This window comes from Squalius cephalus (assembly GCF_949319135.1).
Source record: "Squalius cephalus genome assembly, chromosome: 16".
NCBI classification, from domain to species: Eukaryota; Metazoa; Chordata; class Actinopteri; order Cypriniformes; family Leuciscidae; genus Squalius; species Squalius cephalus.
This window is the reverse complement of record NC_137137.1, coordinates 3,108,014-3,129,885: the sequence shown is the minus strand read 5'-3', so window position 1 is coordinate 3,129,885 and position 21,872 is coordinate 3,108,014. Positions and strand designations below refer to the sequence as shown.

Here is a 21,872-nt window from a genome sequence, read left to right as displayed (position 1 = left end):
GTCATGGACATTCACTGGAAAACTGACACAGCACATTGAATGTATTTATTGAATGTATTTTAACTTTAAACAGAAACCGTCTCTATACATCTCTTTCTTGAATTCACTCTATTTTTAACAGTGAAATGGAGTACCGTCTGCTACTATCCTGGTCTAGAAGTTACACAAGGGTCAAAATGTACTACAAACGCTTAATGCATTAATGTTGCTTAGAAAATGTGTACTCACGGAATTTAGAGTATTCCAGAATGTATCCCAGTATTCCGTCACACCTGAGTGTGAGCCTGAGTGTGTGAGTGTGTGTGAGAAGAGAGGCGGAGAAGGGGTGGCACACACAGCAGACGGCTTGCCATTAACCCTTTCTTGCTCCGACAACTTTAAACACATACAGTTTCGTTTTATGACTATATTCCACATTTTAGTACAGTCATAAAAATTTACACCATGAACAAAACATGGAATGAAATTAAAGCTTTTCTGGATGCTTTTCATTTGCTTTGCAAACAAAATAAATAAATAAATAAATGAATAAGCAGAAGTTTTCCTATTAAAAGGTTTGTAAGATCAAGAGAAGCATGAGTCGAACTTATGCTCTTACTTTATGGAGACCTTTTCACATCATCACGCAAAATATGTGAGAAAGTCAGCAGATACAGCAAGTGCTCCTTAAATGGCAGTCGGGTGTGTTTTACTCCCAGGAGCCTCTTCCTGGGAAACGTCTGCATGTGTGCTGATGTCAGCAGGACTGCGGCGGGACTAATTCTGGCATCCTAAATTAATCTGAAATATTAGGTGTGGTCAATTAAAATCTGCATGCAAAATGTGCATGTAAAGACTACTAGTGTGAGGCCTTTGTACAAAACACACACACACACACAAACAGGGAAAGTCCATGTTTAACCCTTGCTGTTCAGGGATTCTTCTGGACAGGGAACACACAGTATGTGCAGCATACAGCCTGTCTATTTAAAGCATGGAGATCATACTGGAAATAAACTGAGCGATTCTTCAGGGCCCTAGAGGACCTGCACCTGGTGCCACGCGCCCACCAGAACCAGTACAGCCATCAAGAGCACATATACTGGCAATGCCACACATGCCTAAACCATTGCATTATATGCAGCAGAGGAGATGACTAATGGTTTTATAGCCGTCTAATGCAGTGATGCATGACTGGTGGGTCACGGCCAAAAATGAATCACAGGTGCGTTTGATGGGGTCAGGGAAAATCAATGCAAATAATAAAATGCGACTGACTGGTCACCTAACTGACTTGTCAACTTAAAATGGAAGAAGAAATGTAGAAACTGTGTACAAACATAGTATCAGGCAAAAGTTTGGACACATGAATGGGAGAGTGTGTCCAACTTTTTGACTGGTACTGTACTGTAATATACACATAAAGAAAATCGGCCGATATATCGATATCAGACTTTTTTTACTCCCTAATATAGGTATCAGTCCCCAAATATCCATATCGATCAAGCTCTAAAACAAACTAGTCATAAATACATCTATGTGGTAAAAGATTTGTTTCTAATTACATTTTTTTACATTGCATTACATTATTTGTAAGAAATTACACAGATGTCAACATGGACAGGTTGTGTGACGTGCCCTCATGCTCGAAAAACATATAGGCAAAACTACACAAAGTCAAAGAAAATATGATCCAGATTATAATAAATATAAGTTGAAATTAATATAAGCATGAGTGAAATCAGTGAGTTTTATTACCGGCTGAAACCAAAAGAATTTTACAAACTAAATCTGCACACATTACAACAAACAATCATAATGATTTGTTTATGCATGCATATTGAAGTGCCCCAATTATTCTTTTTGGGATATTACCTTTCATGTAGTGTGTAATATAGCTGTTCGTGAATGTAAAGGATCTGATACGGTAAAACCCACGCCATCGTTACTGTTCGAATCACTGTGAATTAAGTGCTGAGGAAGAGCTGAAATTCAGATTAGCTAATGAGTGTTTGGTTTCTGACACGCGCTGTAAGTGGTCGACATATCACAACAGACTGAGCCATCTGACCAATCAGAACAGAGTAGATCAATCACAACTGGGCCGTCTGACCAATCAGAGCAGAGTAGACCAATCAAAACTGGACCGTCTGACCAATCAGAGCAGAGTGGACCAATCACAACTGGGCCGTCTGACCAATTCAGAGCAGAGTAGACCAATCAAAACTGGACCGTCTGACCAATCAGAGCAGAGTAGACCAATCACAACTGGGCCGTCTGACCAATCAGAGCAGAGTAGACCAATCACAACTGGGCCGTCTGACCAATCAGAGCAGAGTAGACCAGACCAATCACAACTGGGCCGTCTGACCAATCAGAGCAGAGTAGACCAATCACAACTGGGCCGTCTGACCAATCAGAGCAGAGAAGAATATCGGAAAGGAGGGGTTTGGAGAGACTGAATCTTTGAACAAACCGTTTTCAGACACTTTAATAAATGAGGTGATGTGCAATTTACATTATGTTATATCAAAGAGTTTTTTTAACCTTGGAAGCATATAAACCTATTGTAGGAGACACCCAAAAGAAATTGAGGAACCTTTAAAATAGCATAACGAGGCACTTTAAATCTATTGAATAATTGTGCATTATTTAAGCCTATTTATTTCAGTTCATGTAAATATTATTGAAAGTAGTTTTATTTGAGTTGAGACGTGTGTAATTACATTACAGTAAAAATATTCATGACTCAAAAAAATAAAAAATAACAAAATGATAGTCGACAAAATAAATAAACTAGTGAGAGTTGGACACGTGTGTTTTTAGAGAGTTAAAAAGTCCACAAAAGTGTCCAAAGATGAAACACACTTCTATGTTTTAACAATAATGTGCACTGGAACTAAAGGCAGAGAGGTGCGAGTACAGGCAGGATATCCTGTGCACCACATGGCCATCCTGTTTTGGGTGTTGCCAGATTTGTAAATGTAAAAAGATTACAAAAAATTAATAAAAAATAAAAAAAGTTTAAAAGGCTATGAGAAATTAAAGATTAAATGTTGGTGATTTTGTTAGATTAGTCTCTGTACAAGACAGCAAACTGACTGTACAGGTGAAACTCACAAAAATTAGAATATCGTGCAAAAGTTATAGTTTTGATGATTATGGCTTACAGCTTATGAAAACCCCAAAGTCAAAATCTCAGAAAATTAGAATATTACATGAAATCAATAAAAAAAAAAAAAGGATTTTAAATACAGAAATGTTGGCCCTTTGAAAAGTATAATCATGCATATGTATATAGTTATATATACTAAATATTATATTTAGAATATTAGTTTTAAAATATTTTAAGTTTTAAAATATTTTAAGATTTAAAATATATTAGTTTCACCTTTTGATTTGAATTACTGAAATACACGAACTTTTGCACGATATTAAAATTTTTTCCGAGTTTCACCTGTAAGTGTTAAATGCACTGTGACCGCTTCATAGACACGCAGTCCTGAACTCCCCGGCAGGAGGCAGTGTGGAGTCAGGGATTTACTGCGTGTCAGGGAGGGTCTGAGAACTCATTTAACGCTGCTGTTTATGGAGAGAACAACCTAGTGGTTAGTTAATGTGATTATGAATGCAAACAGTGGTCTGAAGCCAAACTTAAACTTAATCCACAGCAGAACAGCAGTCCACACTCAGCAAGCTGAACAAGTGGAAGATTACACTTTTGAAGAAATCAACAGGGTCCTGAGGTTACTAAATGTCAAACTACAGTACTTTCACTGAAATATTTTGGGTTAAACAACTCTGACATGCAGCAGAATATGAATATGGACCTCAACTCCGTTCATAAAAAGCAAACAAACAAACAAAAACGTGTTCAATAGAAATGTATTGCCCCATAGACGTGTAATGTTAACAAGTTTACAACAAAATTATTGTCTGTGGTGTTTAACAGCTTATCGCAGATACAGCTGATAGAACTTAGTTCACCCAAACATGACAATTCATTCTGTCAATATCTATTTATCTATTTGTCATTCCAAACCAGTATGATTTTCTTCTTCAGTGGAAAACAAAAAGAGACACAAAATGTCTTTCACATACAGTGATTGGCTACTCACAATTCTCATTCACATCTGTATCTATATGTGACCCTGGATCACAAAACCAGTCATGAGTCGCACAGGTATATTTGTGGCAATAGCCAACAGTACATTGTATGGGTCAAAATTATCCATTTTTCTTTTCTGCCAAAAATCATTAGGATATTAAGTAAAGATCATGTTCCATTAAGATATTTTGTAAATTTTCTACCATAAATATATAAAACATGTATTTATGTGAGTGAATGCAGCACAATCGCGAACATAAATGAACAACTTTAAAGGAGATTTTCTCAATGTTTTGATTTTTTTGCACCCTCAGATTCCAGATTTACAAATAGTTGTATCTCGGCCAAATATTGTCCAAACCATATCAATGAAAAGCTTATTTATTCAGCTTTCAGATGATGTATGAATCTCAATTTCAAAAAAAGTGACCCATGTGACTGGTTTTGTGGTCCAGGGTGACAAATGGAAGACATATTTCTTATTTACGTAATTACATTCTTCTGCATTGCTGAGCATAATCTGATCATATAAAACTAAGAGCTGAGAGAGGTTTCTAAAAAGCAATCAATATGAAAGGTTATACAAATGCACATCACTTGAATAGAGGCCAGGTGTGACACTGATATCTTCTGAACAGGGAACACACAGTATAAAGTGATGCAGAGAGTCTAGGTCTTCTCGATTCTAATCCTATTACTCCTTTATGAGGTTGTTAACCACTTTATCGCTTCATACTCAGAATCCGAGGAAAGAATTCCACACATTCCATCAGGGAGCCGCCACAGAAACACTATAGAGGAGAGAGGGAGAGAGACAGAGAGAGAGAGAGAGAGAGACAGAGACAGAGAGAGAGAGAGGGGCGTGTGGGCTGAACTGTGACACGGCAGAGGAATGTAGTGCAAACGGCCTCACAATGGCTGGTGTTCATTTCAGTGTTACGATCCCACCCACCTATATTTAAAAATACCAGAAACCGTGAAAGCACTGCAGTCCAGAAACCCAGCCCTAATGGTTAAACAGCGACAGAACTCCAACTAAACCCAGGACAACTCCTTGACACACAGCATCTGAAAGCATCATGTGTGCGCAAGCAGGATAATCGTGTCGCTTTCTAAGACGCCGATCACAATGCACTTTGACAAGCTATTGCATGGCAGATTCAGCAAACAATAAAATAAAACAAAACATTTTATGAAATTCAACTTAGAAAAACGACTAGATATTTTGTATTTCCAATATATGATCTTTCAGAGATATTTCTTTTATTACCCGCCATCAAGTTGATAAAAGAAATGTCTCAATTTAAGAAAGAACAAAACACTATCCCAGTTCTACTATTCCTGGTACAAGTAAAGATGAAAAGAAGGCAGAATTTATTCCTGACGCATTTGTTGTTTATTCATATCTGTATATTTGTTTTTGTACTTTTAAGTATAGACTTTATGCATTAATTTAATCTCGTTAAAAATAAAACTCATTAAAAGATGTATATGCTAGATGCTATATTTTAGATTTATTCATCCATCTATCAAATCGTGCATTTTACGTGACATCTGCGTTATATTGTAAATTCCCTCATCAACACGGAAATAATACGGCCTTAAGTTATAAATGGAAATTTGTGAATATGGGAGAACATGTTTGACGTATTTCCTCCTTTTGCAGCCACTCTTCGTCCACAGTTCTGGAGATATCCATCTTCAAGGACAACCCCGCGTTCGTTTTTCAGACGCCCAAGTATTCCCAACACTGCAGATTTAAACTTTTTTATAGAGATTAGAATTCGCAGCCTCTGTCTCATTCTCTCCGCTGTACATGTACGGGTGGAATCTAAGCAGTCAAGTGGAAAAACGTCACATATGCGCACGCGAGATCATTTTTTCTCCAAAACCGTGGATAAGCAAATGTTCCCGAAATGATAATCACATCAATATCGTGATAAACCGCCATACCGGTGTATAACCTTAGCTGCAACAATGGATAATATGTGACCCTGGATCACGTCACCAGTCACGAGTCGCACGGGGATATTTGTGGCAATAGCCAACAATACATTGTAAGGGTCAAAATTATCGATTTTTCTTTTATGCCAAAAATCATTCGGATATTAAGTAAAGATCATGTTCCATGAAGATATTTTGTAAATTTCCTAACGTAAATATATAAAACATTTATTTCTGTGAGTGAATGCAGCACAATCGTGAACATAAATAAACAACTTTAAAGGAGATTTTCTCAATGTTTCGATTTTTTTGCACCCTCAGATTCCAGATGTTCAAATAGTTGTATCTCGACCAAATATTGTCCTATCATAACAAACCATACATCAATGGTCCGCTTATTTATTCAGCTTTCAGCTGATGTATGAATCTCAATTTCAAAAAAGTGACCCATGTGACTGGTTTTGTGGTCCAGGGTCACATATGTGGAAAATAATGTGTTTTTTGATCATTCAAGTGTGAAAACCTGTTCTAGCAGAGTAAAAAAAAACAATATAAAGATTTAAATAAATAAAAAAGGGGCATGATAGGTCCCATTTAAGTCCTGGTCAGTGTAACCAGTGGCCGTTCTCCTGCAGGTCAGAAGAGGCTAAACTCTGCCTGTTTATGACTGGAGACCAGAGGCCAAAGCTGGCGACCTCACCAAAGGAAACTCTATACCCTCTAACCAAACTTACTCTGATATTTATAACAGAGAGGCAAGAGGGGGGTGAGCGAGGGGGCCAGCAGGATGACTGCAGGACAGGTCACAAAAGAAACAACAGAGAAAGAACAGACAGCTATAGTTACAAGACAGCCAGGAGCAACAAGAGAAGAAACGAGACAAGCGGAGGGGGGTCGTGGAAGCCTGAGGAGGAGAGAGAGCATGAATCGAAGCATGAAATGTGTTAAAGGAGAGGATTGACAGATATTTTAGAGAGAAATCTCAAGTACCCGACCCCACCCCTGTAGAAAGTTGACACTTGGCACCCAAAATAAAAGCTCTTCCCAACGGGACTTCAAGCCAAGCAGACGGGGGTCCCTTGTCTATTCCTGACACCTACGTAAACACAGAAGTGAGAACATCCAACCGACTCGTACGCGCACACGCAGGTCAAATCTGATTGGATGGTTATTTAGATAAGCGCTGACTGACTCTCTATCCCAGTTCAACGGGTTAAACCTGGAAAAGACCCACACAGACCACAAACACCCCACAAAAACTGGTAATAGAGAATAATCAGAGATTACGTGACATAGTGACTGCTGTGTGATTACTCATTCATAAATTAATTTGGATTAAACCATCTGCTTAAGCTTGCTTAATAAACACAAAGAAATGCAATATTTAACTGATTTGATAATTAAAAATGACCATTCACACTCTGTAAACATGCGCTTGATGGACGTCTTTGGCTCTCACACATGAACGGCTTTTAGGAGCTGGTTCACACTAGTGGTGGGGAAAAAGAAAAATTCTGTTCAGTATCACGATATTTTGCGCACGCAATTATATCGATACAGTAGCGCAAAGTATTGCAATATTTAATTATAAAATTAGCTGTTTTACTTTCAGGTTTTCTCCATTGGTTTTCTCGGAGTTTACTCAGATGATTTACATTTGCGTATTACATCCACAAGGTGGCGCTTGTTAGTGTGCTTTGTTGTCTATGTTTGTTGTCGTGCATTCAACAGCAAATTCAAATGAAAATAGCTTCACCATCACAACCGGTTGTACATGACGCTCCGTCTTCTTTCAAATTGAAAGTGTGGGTAAATTTTGGTTTTCATCAAAAAACGAATAGTATAAAAAATTATATAACCTACACACATTTCACATTCTTTTTGTGACAAGAAAACACCCCTACAACTTCTGAAAGTGAACATCAGTGTTTTACTGAAGCAGAAGAAGTGTTACTTCAACATCAGTGTAAACCACGGGATTCAGGATATCCTACATTAGGGTTATTTAACAACAGAAACTGAATAATCACATGTAACAATAAAACACAGCTTAGTTTTTCACTGTATGAATTAAATATGTACTGATTCTTATTAAAGCTACAAAAGTTATTCAGCCGAGAGCAGTGAGTGATTTTCTCTTTGTCTTTTGATCATGACCCCAGTTATTGCAAGCTGTTGCGATATGCATATCACGATATATTCATTTGCGATATTTAGATAATTTCGATATATTGTGCAGCCCTAATTAAAGGTTAATCAAAATATATATTTTTTTAAAAAAATACATCAAACCCTCCTATGTGTGAAGAACTTGGTTTCAGTCCTGGTGAGCTTTCTGTATGCGTGCCGTGGACTCGCATGTGATTCTGTCGACCACGATGGACGAATGTAACATCTGCACATTTCTGTGGATCTCACACACACCTTTGATGAGCATTATGTGTCCAGTGGAACATTTTACACAGGCAGCGCTAACAGGGAGTATCTCCCAAATCCACTCATGTGGGAAGAATTCTGCTGTAACTACGAGTTCTGGAACATCCAAGGCCATCAGGAAAACAATCACCGCTGTGTCTCAGGCCAGACGCCCTGCCAAGGAGGGAGAGGGGGAGCGGGGCATCGAAAAAGAGGTCGAAGGAAACAGAGAAAGAAAAGGCCAGCAGAGAGGGACGCGTCCGAGCGTTTTCATCTAAATCACCTCATAACAGCAGGAAAACACATGGCAAAGTCTGGCTTTGATCGCCCCTTCAGCGCCCGCCATTATCGTAATTGAGAACAGATAGGACAATACTCTGGAATATTATGAGTCAAAGGACTCTCCACTGATAAAAGCTGGTAACTTTATTAAGCTAAACGTCGAGGATTCTGCATGCCTTGTTTAATGGCACACATAAAAAGCCCTTGTTTCAGATGTGTGTGTGATTTGTGTGTGACTTGTGTGTGAATGCACTTCCCAGCAATCTAAGATTATAATTCCCTAAAAATGCTTTTGAGGACTGAAACTAATCGATATGAGAGAGGAAAAACTGAAAATAGTTTTCGAACAACCAAATAACATGACGCTGTATGTTTGGCATCGCTGACCTCAAGCCTGACGCAATGAATGTTCATGTTTCTCACACAAGGCACCAGATGACTTCAGAAAACTTGGCATTGAAATCAAATAGGGAACTTTTATGAGTTATAATGTGGGCTTGCACGATTTAGGGAAAAAAAATGTAATTGCGGTTTTTCAAAAAAAAAAAAAAAAATTCACAATTAGGCAAAAAATGTATTATATATGAATACGGCTAAAATAATAACAATAATTTGTATCATTATTATAACTAAATTATTAAAAAATAATTACTAAATTTAATAATAAAATAATTTTATTTTACATAAAACTGTAAAATTAGAATATTATCATTTATAACCATCTTAATTTCTTTATTTTCAAACGGTAAACCATTAAACTTATTTTGACGGAAATCGCAGGGAGCCCTTAAAGAATATATTTTGTTGATAAGCGCTTCTCATTACAAGTTTGGGAAGACTTGCCACATGTTGCGTTTTCAAATGCATGTTAAAAAAAGAGCAGATGAAAACTGGGGTTCATTTACTGCAATCTGAGACGCTTTGAGACGATGAAAACAGTGTAAATGAACACAGTGCCGCGCTTCACTCTGAAACATGCAGCGCACATTATTATTTAATTAAATTGCAGCCTTTGCGATTTGATAATCACACTGAACCATATCGCCATTTCAGTTTTATTTGAATTCATTGTGTATAGCCCTATTGTTTTGTCTCATTTATTCACCCTCATGTCTTTCTTACTTTTGTGAAACACAAACAAATGTTGCCCTAAAAATGTTTTAGTGTTCTTTTGTCCATACAATGTTGTTTGGACCCCAACATTCTTTCAAATATCTCCTTTTTTGTTCCAAAGAAGAAAGAAAGCCATACAGGATTTTGAACATCATGAGTAAATGGTGACAGAAGGTTATTTTTCAGGTGGACTGTGCCTTTAAAGGCCATGCTAGCACTGTTCTGACTAATCTAGACGCTCTGTATTTCTTGAGTGGGTTTAAAGTGTAGCCATAGAGCTCAACACAAAGCCACTTCCTTTCTCCACTGTTTCCTGAGGAAGTGAGGCGGACCCTGAAGCCTTGGTCTGAGGGCAGGTTGGGCCATGAAACAGTGTGTGTGTCTGTGTGTGTGTGTGTGTGTGTGTGTGTGTGTGTGTAGGGAGGGGAAACTGATTTAGTCTGTGTCGGAGTCACTGCCATGATACTTTTCTAATCCTCCCTTTTCCTCACACCGTGTCCTAACCAGCACAAAGCGAAAATATTCCAGTGACAAGCACTTTTTCTATGTACACAGATAGTGAATACTTATCTATAGATATGTGTAATATCCCTGCGATCACAGATATGTGTTATACTTATCTATAAACAAAATTTCAGCCAATCAGATTGATGTGAGGATGGGTGAGTTCTGTAGGTTTGCAATGCTTCTGAATACCATTTAAACTGAAAATAAAAATTACACACCCTACCATGCAAAAGTTTAGGGACAGTAAGATTTTAAACAATATATATACTAATACTTTTCAGAAAGAATGCATAAAAATGATCGAAAGTAACTAAAGATTAGTTCAAATAAATGCTGTTCTTCTGAACTTTCTATTCATTAAAAAATCCTGAAAAAAAAAAAACCTAAAATTAAAATGATTTCTGAAGCATCATGTGCCAGTAATGATGCTGAAAATTCAACTTTGATCACAGTAATCACTCTATGATTGGATCATTATCGCAGTGATTATTATGTTTCTAACGTTATATATTTGGCAACAGTTCTCCTAACCCTTACTGATGGAGTGTGTAGCTTTTCATTTCTCAAACAGCCATGTTGAAAGAAACTCTGATTAAATCGAATTAAATATCTTTTTTAAATAAACCACAGACGAGTGTTACCTTGCCCAATAGAAATGATCAAGCGTTTACGGTTCCCAGGCAGTGGTTGAGTGGGCCAAAGCCAAATTCTTTAAATACTTTAACAGACAAATCATTATTGTTCTGTGATTCTCCACAAATTACTACCTTGACGACTTGTCCAATGAGGCCCAGATGAGAAACAGCATTTGCTTGAACAACACCCTCATTGTGCACCTGTGTGACCGCAACAACCTCTTGTGTGAGTACGAGAATACTGAGGTTTATATGCAGAGGCGGATTGTAAAAAAAAAAATGTGGGGATGGTGTGGTCATGTGTGTGTGTGTGGGGGGGGGGGATGGGTTTGATTCTCTTTCTCTCTCTCTCTCTCTCTCTCTCTCTCTCTCTCACACACACACAAACACACACACACACACACACACACACACAAGATTGCGTGCCAAACTACCTAAAATGATGCCCTCGAAGGTGTTTGAGGTGTAAAATGACTCGTGGTGTTTTCAGCATCTGCCGTCTCATTATGAGGTCATGAACTTCATCTGCACTTCACAATTCATTTGGTAAAACTATCGTCATATCATATACACAAGGGAACTTAAAGGTCTTCACGACAAACCATCAAAATGAAAGTTAGACCCAGTTAGGTCTGACTTAAAGAAAATATATTACTACTGTACTGAAGAATGTACTTCTCAAAGTAATGATAATTAATAATAATAAAACTATTGTTTTTAAGGAATATAATTCGTTGAATTTAATCAATTTTTTTATCATAAGTGGTTGCACACAATTAATTTTAGCTACATGTAAACAAATGCATTAAGTTGAACTTAATCAATTTTAGTTCAACTTAATGCATTTGTTTAAATGTAGCTAAAATCAATTTTGCAACTACTTACGATAAAAAAATTGATTAAATTCAACGAATCATTTTTTTCAGTGCAGTTGTTTATACCATATTTTAATTTAAACTGTAAACCTTGGTTGTGCAGCATTTTGTTTGCCAAAAAATAAAAGAATGGTGCAAATGTCATTTGATTACATCTTAAAAGTTTAATCAAGATTTAATGCATTCATTTGATTTCCACCATTTTTGGTGATAAATTTGTGTTAAATCGTAAAACAAAGGATCCAGAAACAACATAGAAGACATAAAAGACATTTCATAGGGCCCTATTATTGTTTAAATTTGAATAAACTTTTAAATTGTTAAAGTTTTATTAATTCAATTGATTGTGACATCCATTTTAGTTATTGGAATTTAAAAGGATTATAGCATTAAGCTTTGTATCAGTAGAAACCCGCTAGTATTTTCGAATGCCGTGCTTCCCTCCCTCATGTCCCCCTGAGACGAGAGATTTCTGTATTGTGTGTCTGGAAAAAAAACTTTTTTGGGGGCTTTTTTGTGCAGAGGCGAGAGACTCCAGCCAGTAGGAGGAGCTCGTCCCGCATGTGTTCAACCCGCCCATAGGGGGATCTCACGATAAAACGCCGTCTTTTCAGTTTCGAGTCCACTAGTAGCCTAGTTGTATAATTTCTCCCGATACTGCCCTCTGTAACCGGTAGGCGTGGCTTGGGAGTGTCCTCGTAGGGCAGCGAAGCAAGTGCATTCTGGGAGTTGTTGTCTTTCATCCACATGAGCCAAAAATACATTTTCTGGCTTTTCTCAGTCTAGAAGGCAACTTCTAAAATAATTTCACATTTCTACTACATAAATGACCCAATTTAAATACACATTCATCTTTCCAGCGGTGAAATATCTCTTTAAAAAAATTTCTAATGGATTTCATAGGGCCCTGCATAAGTGTCCAAACACATTTGACCTCATCAACTGGGCCAATTCTAAATCCGAAACACTGATCGCCTCTAACAAAGCTAATAAAGCATTCCACTGTGAGCAGCTGGTTGGAAAAACTCCTCTCATTCGCCCTTTGACCCTCGAGTGAGTCAGTTCAGTTCCTCCCCCACTCCAAACACAGGCACTGGATTTCCCCGTACTCACACCATCACATCCAAACTCACTGACGGCATGCGCTCGCCTGTCACTCGGGCTCTTCCAGCTACACCGGGACGCAACCATACTCGGAAGACAATCGCCTCTTTCTCCAGCCCAAAAAAAAACAACCAGAACTGAACTACCACCATCAAACATCTCCTTCTTCAGATGTCAAGTTATTAGTGCGGTTTGCTAAAGTACTGTTATGATAATGCACAGTCAACCAGTCATTATTGCAAAACACTTACGTGATAATTGTCTAACTTCACACTGTCCCACTTATGAATACATGAACAAAAACATTTATGCATTTTTTCCAAAGTGACTTTCGTTGCATTCAAGGCTTATTATTAGTTGCATTGCATGAATCGAACCCATGACCTTGCCGTTGCTGTACAGTTCAAATGATCAAATTTACAGATCAAATTATTGCTTTATCTTATTTGTAGAAACAGCAGAGACACAGAAGGCTATGTAGGAAACACTGACCGGATGAGTGGTCTGTTATAGCGTCGCTCTGGACAACGGCCATCATTTAGATATATCTGACCAATCAGAATGAAAACCATGTGATAAAAGACGATGCATAGTTTGGATAGAACAAGAAATAAGCTTTTCCAACTCATGTCTTTTGGTTGTGCGTCCAATCAGTGTGGTAATGTGCCTAAAACACTAATATAGTAATTAATCCAGTGTTTGTTCCAAGTGCTATTGTTTATGCATTTACAAAATGGTTCGTTTTCCTTTTCAACCAATAGCATAGTATGTTGAGACTATGAAGCTCATGGTTATTTTGATCAATTTTGTGTTTGACTTTAGGCCTGGTTTCAGAGACAGGGCTTAGATTAAGCCAGGCTTCGGCATTAATTAATTAGGACATTTAAGTATCTTTTATAATGCGTCTTAGAATAAAACAATACTGATGTGAGACAAAACAATGGCACTGACATATTTTAAGATAATAGTGCAAGTTGCTTTCATTTAAAACAGCTCAAACTTGCATTTTAGTGTAGGACTAGACTTAAACCTTGTCTGTGAAACCAGAGGTTAGTACAATACACCATTTTGGTACTTTGTTGTGCACAATTCAGTCCTGAAGCAAAGCTAATGTGCTTTATGTCACAGATGGGCTGCAGCAGTCGGCAGTGGGCGGAGTCACTTTATCCCCAACAGGACACGCCCCTCCACATGGAGATCAGCCAGTTATTATCTGATCTGAGGGCTATTCCAGAAAGCAAGGGTAACTTTCTTTCACATATACCCTGAACTCTCAGTTGATTCACCCAAACCTTGCTTACTCAAGGTATGCAGGTTCCAAAACCACGGCCTGGATTAAGTTCAGTATGAAAGTCAGAGTTATTGGTGACCGCATAAATTCGGGTGCCGAATCCAGGAGTCCTCATTGAAACAGACGCTAAGGCTGCATCCAAAAACTTTGCCAGCTGACTTGTTGCATCGCTGCCATAAAGGCAGCATTTGCGCACAGACTTCTGAGGTAGCGTAATGGTTTAATGACTTACAGCAAAATAGAGCGAGCTTTGGTGAGCAAATATTTAATTAGTACAACTGTAATTTCGCTCTAGAAATTACATCAGAAGTGGAAAATGTTTTTTTACATTTACATACAAATCCACAACTTTCAGACGCAACTTTCCACATCTTTATTTTTCTAGCTCAATCATCACAGAATGGAGAGCACAGGATTGTGGGATATCAAAGGCAGTGAAGGATACATCTGTGCTGCCTTCAAATACCAATCAGATGAAGGAATCTCAGGAGACTGGAAGTGAAGCTCACATTGGATTCGGACGTGCCCTGATGCCTTCCTACATTGGAATGCGCCCTCCGAAGACAGGATTTTTAAGTGTTCGGACTTCGGACGCAGCCTATGAAGTGTGCCATACTTCTTTTGTTCAATGGCTATTTACATTCTTAGTGCACTGCATATCGCCACCTACTGGGCAGTTTTGTAATATGTTTTAATCTTATCTTTTAATCTTTCTTTAATCCGTTTTTTATTACTTTGAATAATAATTATTTAGTTTGTTTGATGCTAAATAAATAAATAAATAAAAAAGAGATGGATTTACCTAAAAAAAAAAAACAGTTTTTGTTTTTACATTTTACTTCCACATTTGTTGTGAGATGTGGAAGATTTGTTTGTAAAAAAAAAAAAAAAAAACTAAAATAATATAAATAAATTAGAGGGAAATAACATTGCTTTATGTTATGTTATAGTATATATAACTATATAATAATATTGTGTGAAATCTGTTATGCTCACCGAAGCCTCATCATGCGCTGAACACCTCAGAAACAAACCCTGAAAGGTATCTCCTTTTTTTATTTTTTTTTATTATTATTATTATTATGAAAGTTGAAGTTATCCATTCACTCTGAGTAAACTTATCCGGTTATGTCACATAACCTGCTTTCTGGAATACCCCCAACAGTTCATAAACAGCATCACAAAATCAATACATACACAGCTGTCAAGTCTCTAATCTCACAGCTATTCAAGATCAAATTATTACAAATTATTTATATACACTCAATCACTCAAAACCAAGTCAGCCCTGAATACAAACAAATCAGCAAACTACTCTCTCAAATCATTCAGGTTAAGATGAAGGGCTTGATAGTTCTGTGAAAACTCATCAGAAGGCCTGAGATTTTATTTATATTAGACATTTTGTTAATCTCTAATAGAATTCTGTGGATTTAAACACGTTCAAATCAATCGAACGGAGTTCTAATTGGAATGCTTTATCAAATTACACAAAAATACTGAATAATAAGCAACTTGAAAATGACAGTCGTTCCAATTCTGCAGAATTTCACACAAATGTTCCATGTGGTCCTGCTCATCATCAGTCTCATCAAACACTCAGATTATAATCACTCATTTTATACTGCAAAGGTCCATCTGTGCACACTCATATTGAACTACACACCGCATATCTGTCAAATGTGCTATTCTGATCGTTGATACACATTTTAACGTTTATAATCTCATACACATACAAAGGCGCACAGCTGTATTATCTTTTATCTTTATTATGTTTACTTTTTAAGCTCATATCTGTGATCCTATTTGTATTTTCTTCTCATCTCTGGAGCTACAACCTGCGATTACTGATAAACTTTGACTTGACTCATGCCAACAACGCTTTTAGGCTCTGACTGAATGTATGAAGGAGAAAAATATTTAATTAATGACAAACAATGTGCACTAGCGACATTTCAAATAAGAAGCATAATTTGAAAGAGATTAATAACTATTTAATGCCTGAAGATGATTCCCAAAGGGAGGAAACAGCGTACAGACCAACAACAGTCAACCTCAGTATTCTTTTTTCTTGACACATGATAGTGTAATATTGTAACTGTAACAGACACTAATAGCGCGTTCTGAGGGATGGAACGTCAAGAGTTACACTGTATCACTATGACGTCGCGTTCGGAGAAAGTATTACTTTGGATCACTGCTCTTGTGCGTTAGCTCACTGGCTATTGTAGTTAGCCTCTCTCTCCCTCTCCCTCTTATTTTTCCGCTATGTTTGTGTCTGTCTGGAAACAACATGTGGGAATATGAGTGTTTTACCTAGATCGTCCATGTTCGCGCGCTTCCAGAAGTGCTCTGCTCCTAATCCGACTCTGAAGACGATGTGTAGAGCTCGTTTCAGAAGACGAGTCTGTGCTGAAGTTTTTCCTGCTGTTCTAGACGCTGGTGTGTGTGACTGCTGGACAGGACTGGACCCCCGAACATCACACTGATCACAGAACAGAGAAACTCACTTCACTGCAGCGACCTCTGCTGGTCGAAGAGCGCCACACCGGGGGCAATGGAAACATGAGAACGATTTGATGATTTCTAAAGTTCTCACTGACCATCTATATCATATAGGCCTGGTTTCACAGACAGGGCTTAGATTAAGCCAGAATTAAGCAGTAGTTCAATTAGGACATTTAAGTTGCTTTTATAAAGGTGTCTTAGAAGAAAAGAAAAAAACATTACTGTTGCATCTTGAGACAAAACAATGACACTGAGATATTATGTTATCTCAGTGCAAGTTGCTTTCAGTCAAAACAGCTCAAACATGCATTTCATCTTAAACCTAGTCTGTGGTAATGTTGTAATATTAGTTAATGTTGTTATTGAAAGTAGTTGGGTGTACCAGAAAGTACATCTTTTCTGATTTATTTGATCATGTTACAAAATGTATCCTTCATATTTCTTAGCATATTCATTTATACATCTGAAGTATCAGTTATTCATTTACTTTATAATCATTAATCTTACATTTTACAATATGTCTGAGCTGTTCCGGAGTGAAACTGTCTTATGAAGTCACGCACAGATGCTTAAGGCCTGCTTCGGTAGAGATGCGATCACTTGTTAAGAGGTGTCAAAACCACAATAGTTCATCAATACGTGTACCCTGCAACTTGACTTGCCACCATGACCTGCTACACACTCGCACAACCTTCAAAAAGGCCTAATAATAGATTGTTCTTTTCAGGCAAGTTGCAAAGTTATAGTCAGTACAGTAGAATGTCTTTTGGGGGGGCTCAAAATAAAGTGTCAGCAGGTATTAAGCAGACAAATGTACTAATACTAGTTGACATAAAGTTACTTATAGTTGGTAGAATGTCTAAAGCGGACCATTGAAATAGTGTAACCTAGGGGTGGGAATCTTTAGCCACCTCACGATCCGATCCGATTCCGATTCTGGGAGTCACGATCCGATTCCAGAACGATTCTTTATCTACTCCCCTGCTCTAGCGCGCGTCAGCATTTGAAATTGAAAGCAGCCTTCTGTTAGTGAGGTTCATATTTTAAATATATAAGTCCACTGCATTCCAAACCACATAAATGATGACTTCGAGCATTTGTTAGGAAAATACCGAAAGGCGAGACAGCACGCTTCAAGTGTAACGTAACATCAAACAAAGCGCGCGTCTCTCACAGCGCATCCTGTGCAATGAAGCCCGTGAATGTCCTTGTAATTCGCTTCAACCTTTCCGAACTTTATTAAAGATTATTTTACGGAAAGTTTGATTGGTGTATGTGTGTGAAGAATTGGAAGAAAGCAGATTACGGGTGTTTCTAAAGCAAACTCAGCGTCATCACACATCTGGTTAAAAACTAAGCTCAGAATCGTTGGAGAGAGAATCGCGATGGATCGATTTTTTCTCCCACCCCCTAGTGTAACCACATTGTTCTTCATCGTGTTTGAAGTCTCAATGAAGTTAGTGAAGAGAAAAGATCCTGCAGCATTTGAGACACTTGATCTAATGCAATGCATAACGCTCTGTATTATGTGAATGTGCAAAGTGCAAACATAAATAAATTATATTTCTATCTCATTTAAATACTATAATAAAAGTGTCTGATAAAACAAGAATGAATAATGATCATGCAATAGTACTATATAAATAAACTAAAAGCCAGAGGAAGCTGATTGTGCGTGTGTGTGTTCTTTTTTGTCATGTCACAAACTGAAGAACATTAAAAAACTTCAACATGTCTCATTGGAAACAAAGGCTGCATCAGAAATCGCGTACTTCCCTACTACAGTAGGTGAGAAACAGTATTTGAACAGTTCAGATGCAAAAGCCTCAAAGTGCCATCTGAAATTTTCAATGAAAATGACCTATTAATTGTCATTTAAGTGAAATTACTGAACTTAAATATACAAGCTTGATAAAAATGATCATTCTAGAAGAAAATTTCAGATGACACTTAAAGGGATAGTTCACTTTGAAATTAAATTTTGGTATGTTTTAGCTTACCTCAAGGGCATCCAAGATGTAGGTGTCTTTTTTTCCGCAGTAGTTTCAATTTTGATATTTTTAGGTCAAACCGTTCTTGTCTGTCAGTCCTATAATGCAGGTCTGTGGTCACTGTCTCAAAGAGCATGCACAGAGTCCAAATTAAAACAATTCCCCATCGTAAGTACACATTGATGGCCTAAGACACGAAACGAGCGGTTTGTGTGAGAAAATGAACAGTATTTATATTGTTTTTTATCTCTTGTACACAGCCACGTCCAAGTGATCTGAGGGCGCGTGCGCATCCTGGTGTGTGTCTGTGCGCAGACTGGTGCATAGATATATATACACTAGATGTCGCCTTGGCTACGGCAGTTCATTGGAACGAATGCCGTAGGCAAGGCGGCATCTATTCTAGTGTACAAGAGTTAAAAAACGATATAAATACTGTTCGTTTTCTCACACAAACCGCTCGTTTCGTATCTTAGGCCATCAATGTGTACTTACGATGGGGAATTGCTTAATTTGGACGATGGGGAATTGTTTTAATTTGGACTCTGTGCATGCTCTTTGAGACAGTGACCACAGACCTGCATTAAATGATTGACAGACAAGAACGGTTTGACCTAAAAATATCAAAATTGAAACTACTGCGGAAAAAAGACACCTACATCTTGGATGCCCTTGAGGTAAGCTAAAACATACCAAAATTTAATTTCAAAGTAACCTATCCCTTTAAGAGGCTTTTGCATCTGAACTCTTCATTTGACAAAAGAAGTGTGTCTGAATTCACAGTACTCATAAACGAGTAGTCAGAAAGGATGAGCGACTTCTTCCGGCGAGATTCTGAAGCGTGCATATGATGGATACTTCACTATCCCATGAGGCCATGGGAGAGGATTTGTGAATGGCAGTAAAGTGACGTAGGTCACATTCATACTATATCAAACATACTGCATTTTTAGCAGTCGCGATGTAATTACCTATTCAAAATAAGCACCTGCTCAAGAGAGTATATGATTTCGTATGCAGCCAAAAAGTCTATTCATTTAGAAAAAAAATCCAACAAAATAAGAAATTATTAATAATTTTATTGTCATGTTATTGTTTAAATAAGAGGGAAAAAAAGCATCTGAAATGTTCCTCCTGATGTGAACGTGGTGTAAGTTGGAAAAGTTAATGTTTGTCTTTAAAAAGAGAGTCTCTGGTTTTGAATGGCACAGTTTGCCTTTTAACTTATTAACAAAAGATGCGTGACACTCATTTCCCTGTGGTTGAACTTCGAACAATCGCTGGAGACTGACACACTTTGAATAAAACAAATGAAAACACCTCACATTATAAACATCCATCCCAAGCATCTTAAAAAAAAAACTCAAACGTCTAGTTTTTAAAATCAAGTCTTGATTTTGTCAGAAGTCCACAGCCTTCAGCTTCTTCTCTTCCTGCTCGGTCAGAGGCTCCCGAGCCAGGATTTTTCCGTGCAGACGGTGATGTTTCCCGATGCCCAGCTTGGGTAAACCTCGATTCAGGCCCTCCAGCAGAACGCAGGACTTACACAAGGCCTGACTGGAGATGTAGCCACAGCGCGAACACGTTCCCTGGACCGGCATCTTCACCCCTTCCTTTACGGAGAGCGTCTCCCCGGAGTGGATGACGTCTATGATGGAGCTGGGCCTGATGGACTCCAGGTCTTTGAGGAAGGCGCGAGCGTGACCCCGGTAGGCGTTCGGCGAGTAGATGCACTCTGTGGAAAAGTAATCGAGCTTCTTAAAATAGGCGTAGAGCACGATCTCTTTCTCGTAGGCGTATTTAAGTGGCTTGCAGCGAGGGATGGCGCCGTCTCCTTCGCTGGCCGTGCTGATGGAGGTGCAGCGCCGGAGACGTGCGATATCTCCACGCAGGACATTCATCAACACCGTCTCTGCCACGTCATCCGCATTGTGACCTGCTCATAAAACAAAACACACCTTAGTATACCTTTCAGCCTCGGAAAATGCATTTGTTTCCTTCTATTTCTAGACATCTATTTCTGAGAGACTCAAAGTGCATTTCAGAATACATTAATACGAGTTAAACTGTATGAAACTCATAAAATATATACGATATTAGGGTTAGGCTTCTGTAGGTGTAATCTAATGTTTCAGGATGATTCAGTCATATTAAATTTTTAACTGGTTAATTTAGATGTTACCACACAAAACAAAAATGTCAAGGTCATATTTCACCCCCCCCAAAAAAGTATATATATTAGTGCTGTCAAATCGATTAAATGTGACTAATTGCATCTAACATAAAAGTTTGTGTTTACATCATGTGTGTCTGTGTATAATTATATTTATATATATTATATATATTTCTTAGTGTGTGTGTGCAAGTACTGTATATACACACATATTTATATACATACATACACACACACATATACACATATATATATATATATTTACACTACCGGTCAAAAGTTTTAGATCGGTAAGATTTTTAAGTTTTTAAAAGAAGTATCTTCTGCTCACCAAGGCTGCATTTATTTGATAAAAAAAAAAAACAAAAAAAAAAAACAGTAATATTGTGAAATATAATGACAATTTAAAATGACTGTTTTCTATTTTAATATATTTAAAAAAGTAATTTATTCCTGTGATCAAAGCTGAACTGGAAAGTTGTTCCCGTGAATGTGCCTGCCTGCCTCTCCTTTGAGGCCACTGTCCGTCAGCTCTCTGGACCTACTCCCACTGTTATTGCGACTCTCTATAGACCACCAAAACCAAACAAGGATTTCATCTCTGACTTTTCTGCATTTTTGTCTCATCTGGCTACACTTTTATCTAATGTCATACTACTGGGAGATTTCAATATCCACAAGGACAACTTCAATAACACTTTCACTAAAGATTTTACCTCATGTATCGATAGTCTTGGATTTCAACAGTTTGTCAACTTTCCCACACACAATAAAGGACATATTTTGGACTTAATCTGCTGCTCAGGAATAACACCTACGGACTGCAAAACTGACCACCTCCCTTATACTGATCATCTGCTTCTTTCATTTAATGTCAATCTGTCTTTCAGTAAAGCCAACCCCACCACGTACTATTCACTTCCGTAAAATCAAGGACAACAACCTGG

The 21,872-nt window shown here is 37.8% G+C and overlaps 2 protein-coding genes across 7 annotated transcripts in view; both read right to left on the bottom strand.

Moving 5' to 3' along the window:
* The window catches only part of pxnb (paxillin b), a 31,624-nt gene extending 14,855 nt beyond the window's left edge, over nt 1–16,769 (bottom strand). For 4 of the 5 annotated variants that reach the window (XM_079897147.1, XM_079897148.1, XM_079897150.1 and 1 more), the window contains exon 1: nt 16,570–16,733. In XM_079897147.1, the coding sequence (XP_079753273.1) occupies nt 16,570–16,582 (13 nt within the window). In that variant the 5' untranslated portion in view covers nt 16,583–16,733. Of the gene's footprint in view, nt 1–16,569 lie in introns of all 5 variants that reach the window. The other variant, XM_079897151.1, reaches the window with a different exon arrangement.
* Nucleotides 16,770–19,812: 3,043 nt separating this feature from the next.
* LOC307173446 (cytoplasmic tRNA 2-thiolation protein 1) overlaps nt 19,813–21,872 on the bottom strand; it is a 28,683-nt gene continuing 26,623 nt past the window's right edge. The window contains exon 3 of one of the 2 annotated variants that reach the window (XM_079896581.1): nt 19,813–20,688. In XM_079896581.1, the coding sequence (XP_079752707.1) occupies nt 20,153–20,688 (536 nt within the window). In that variant the 3' untranslated portion in view covers nt 19,813–20,152. The remainder of the gene's footprint in view (nt 20,689–21,872) is intronic. The other variant, XM_079896580.1, reaches the window with a different exon arrangement.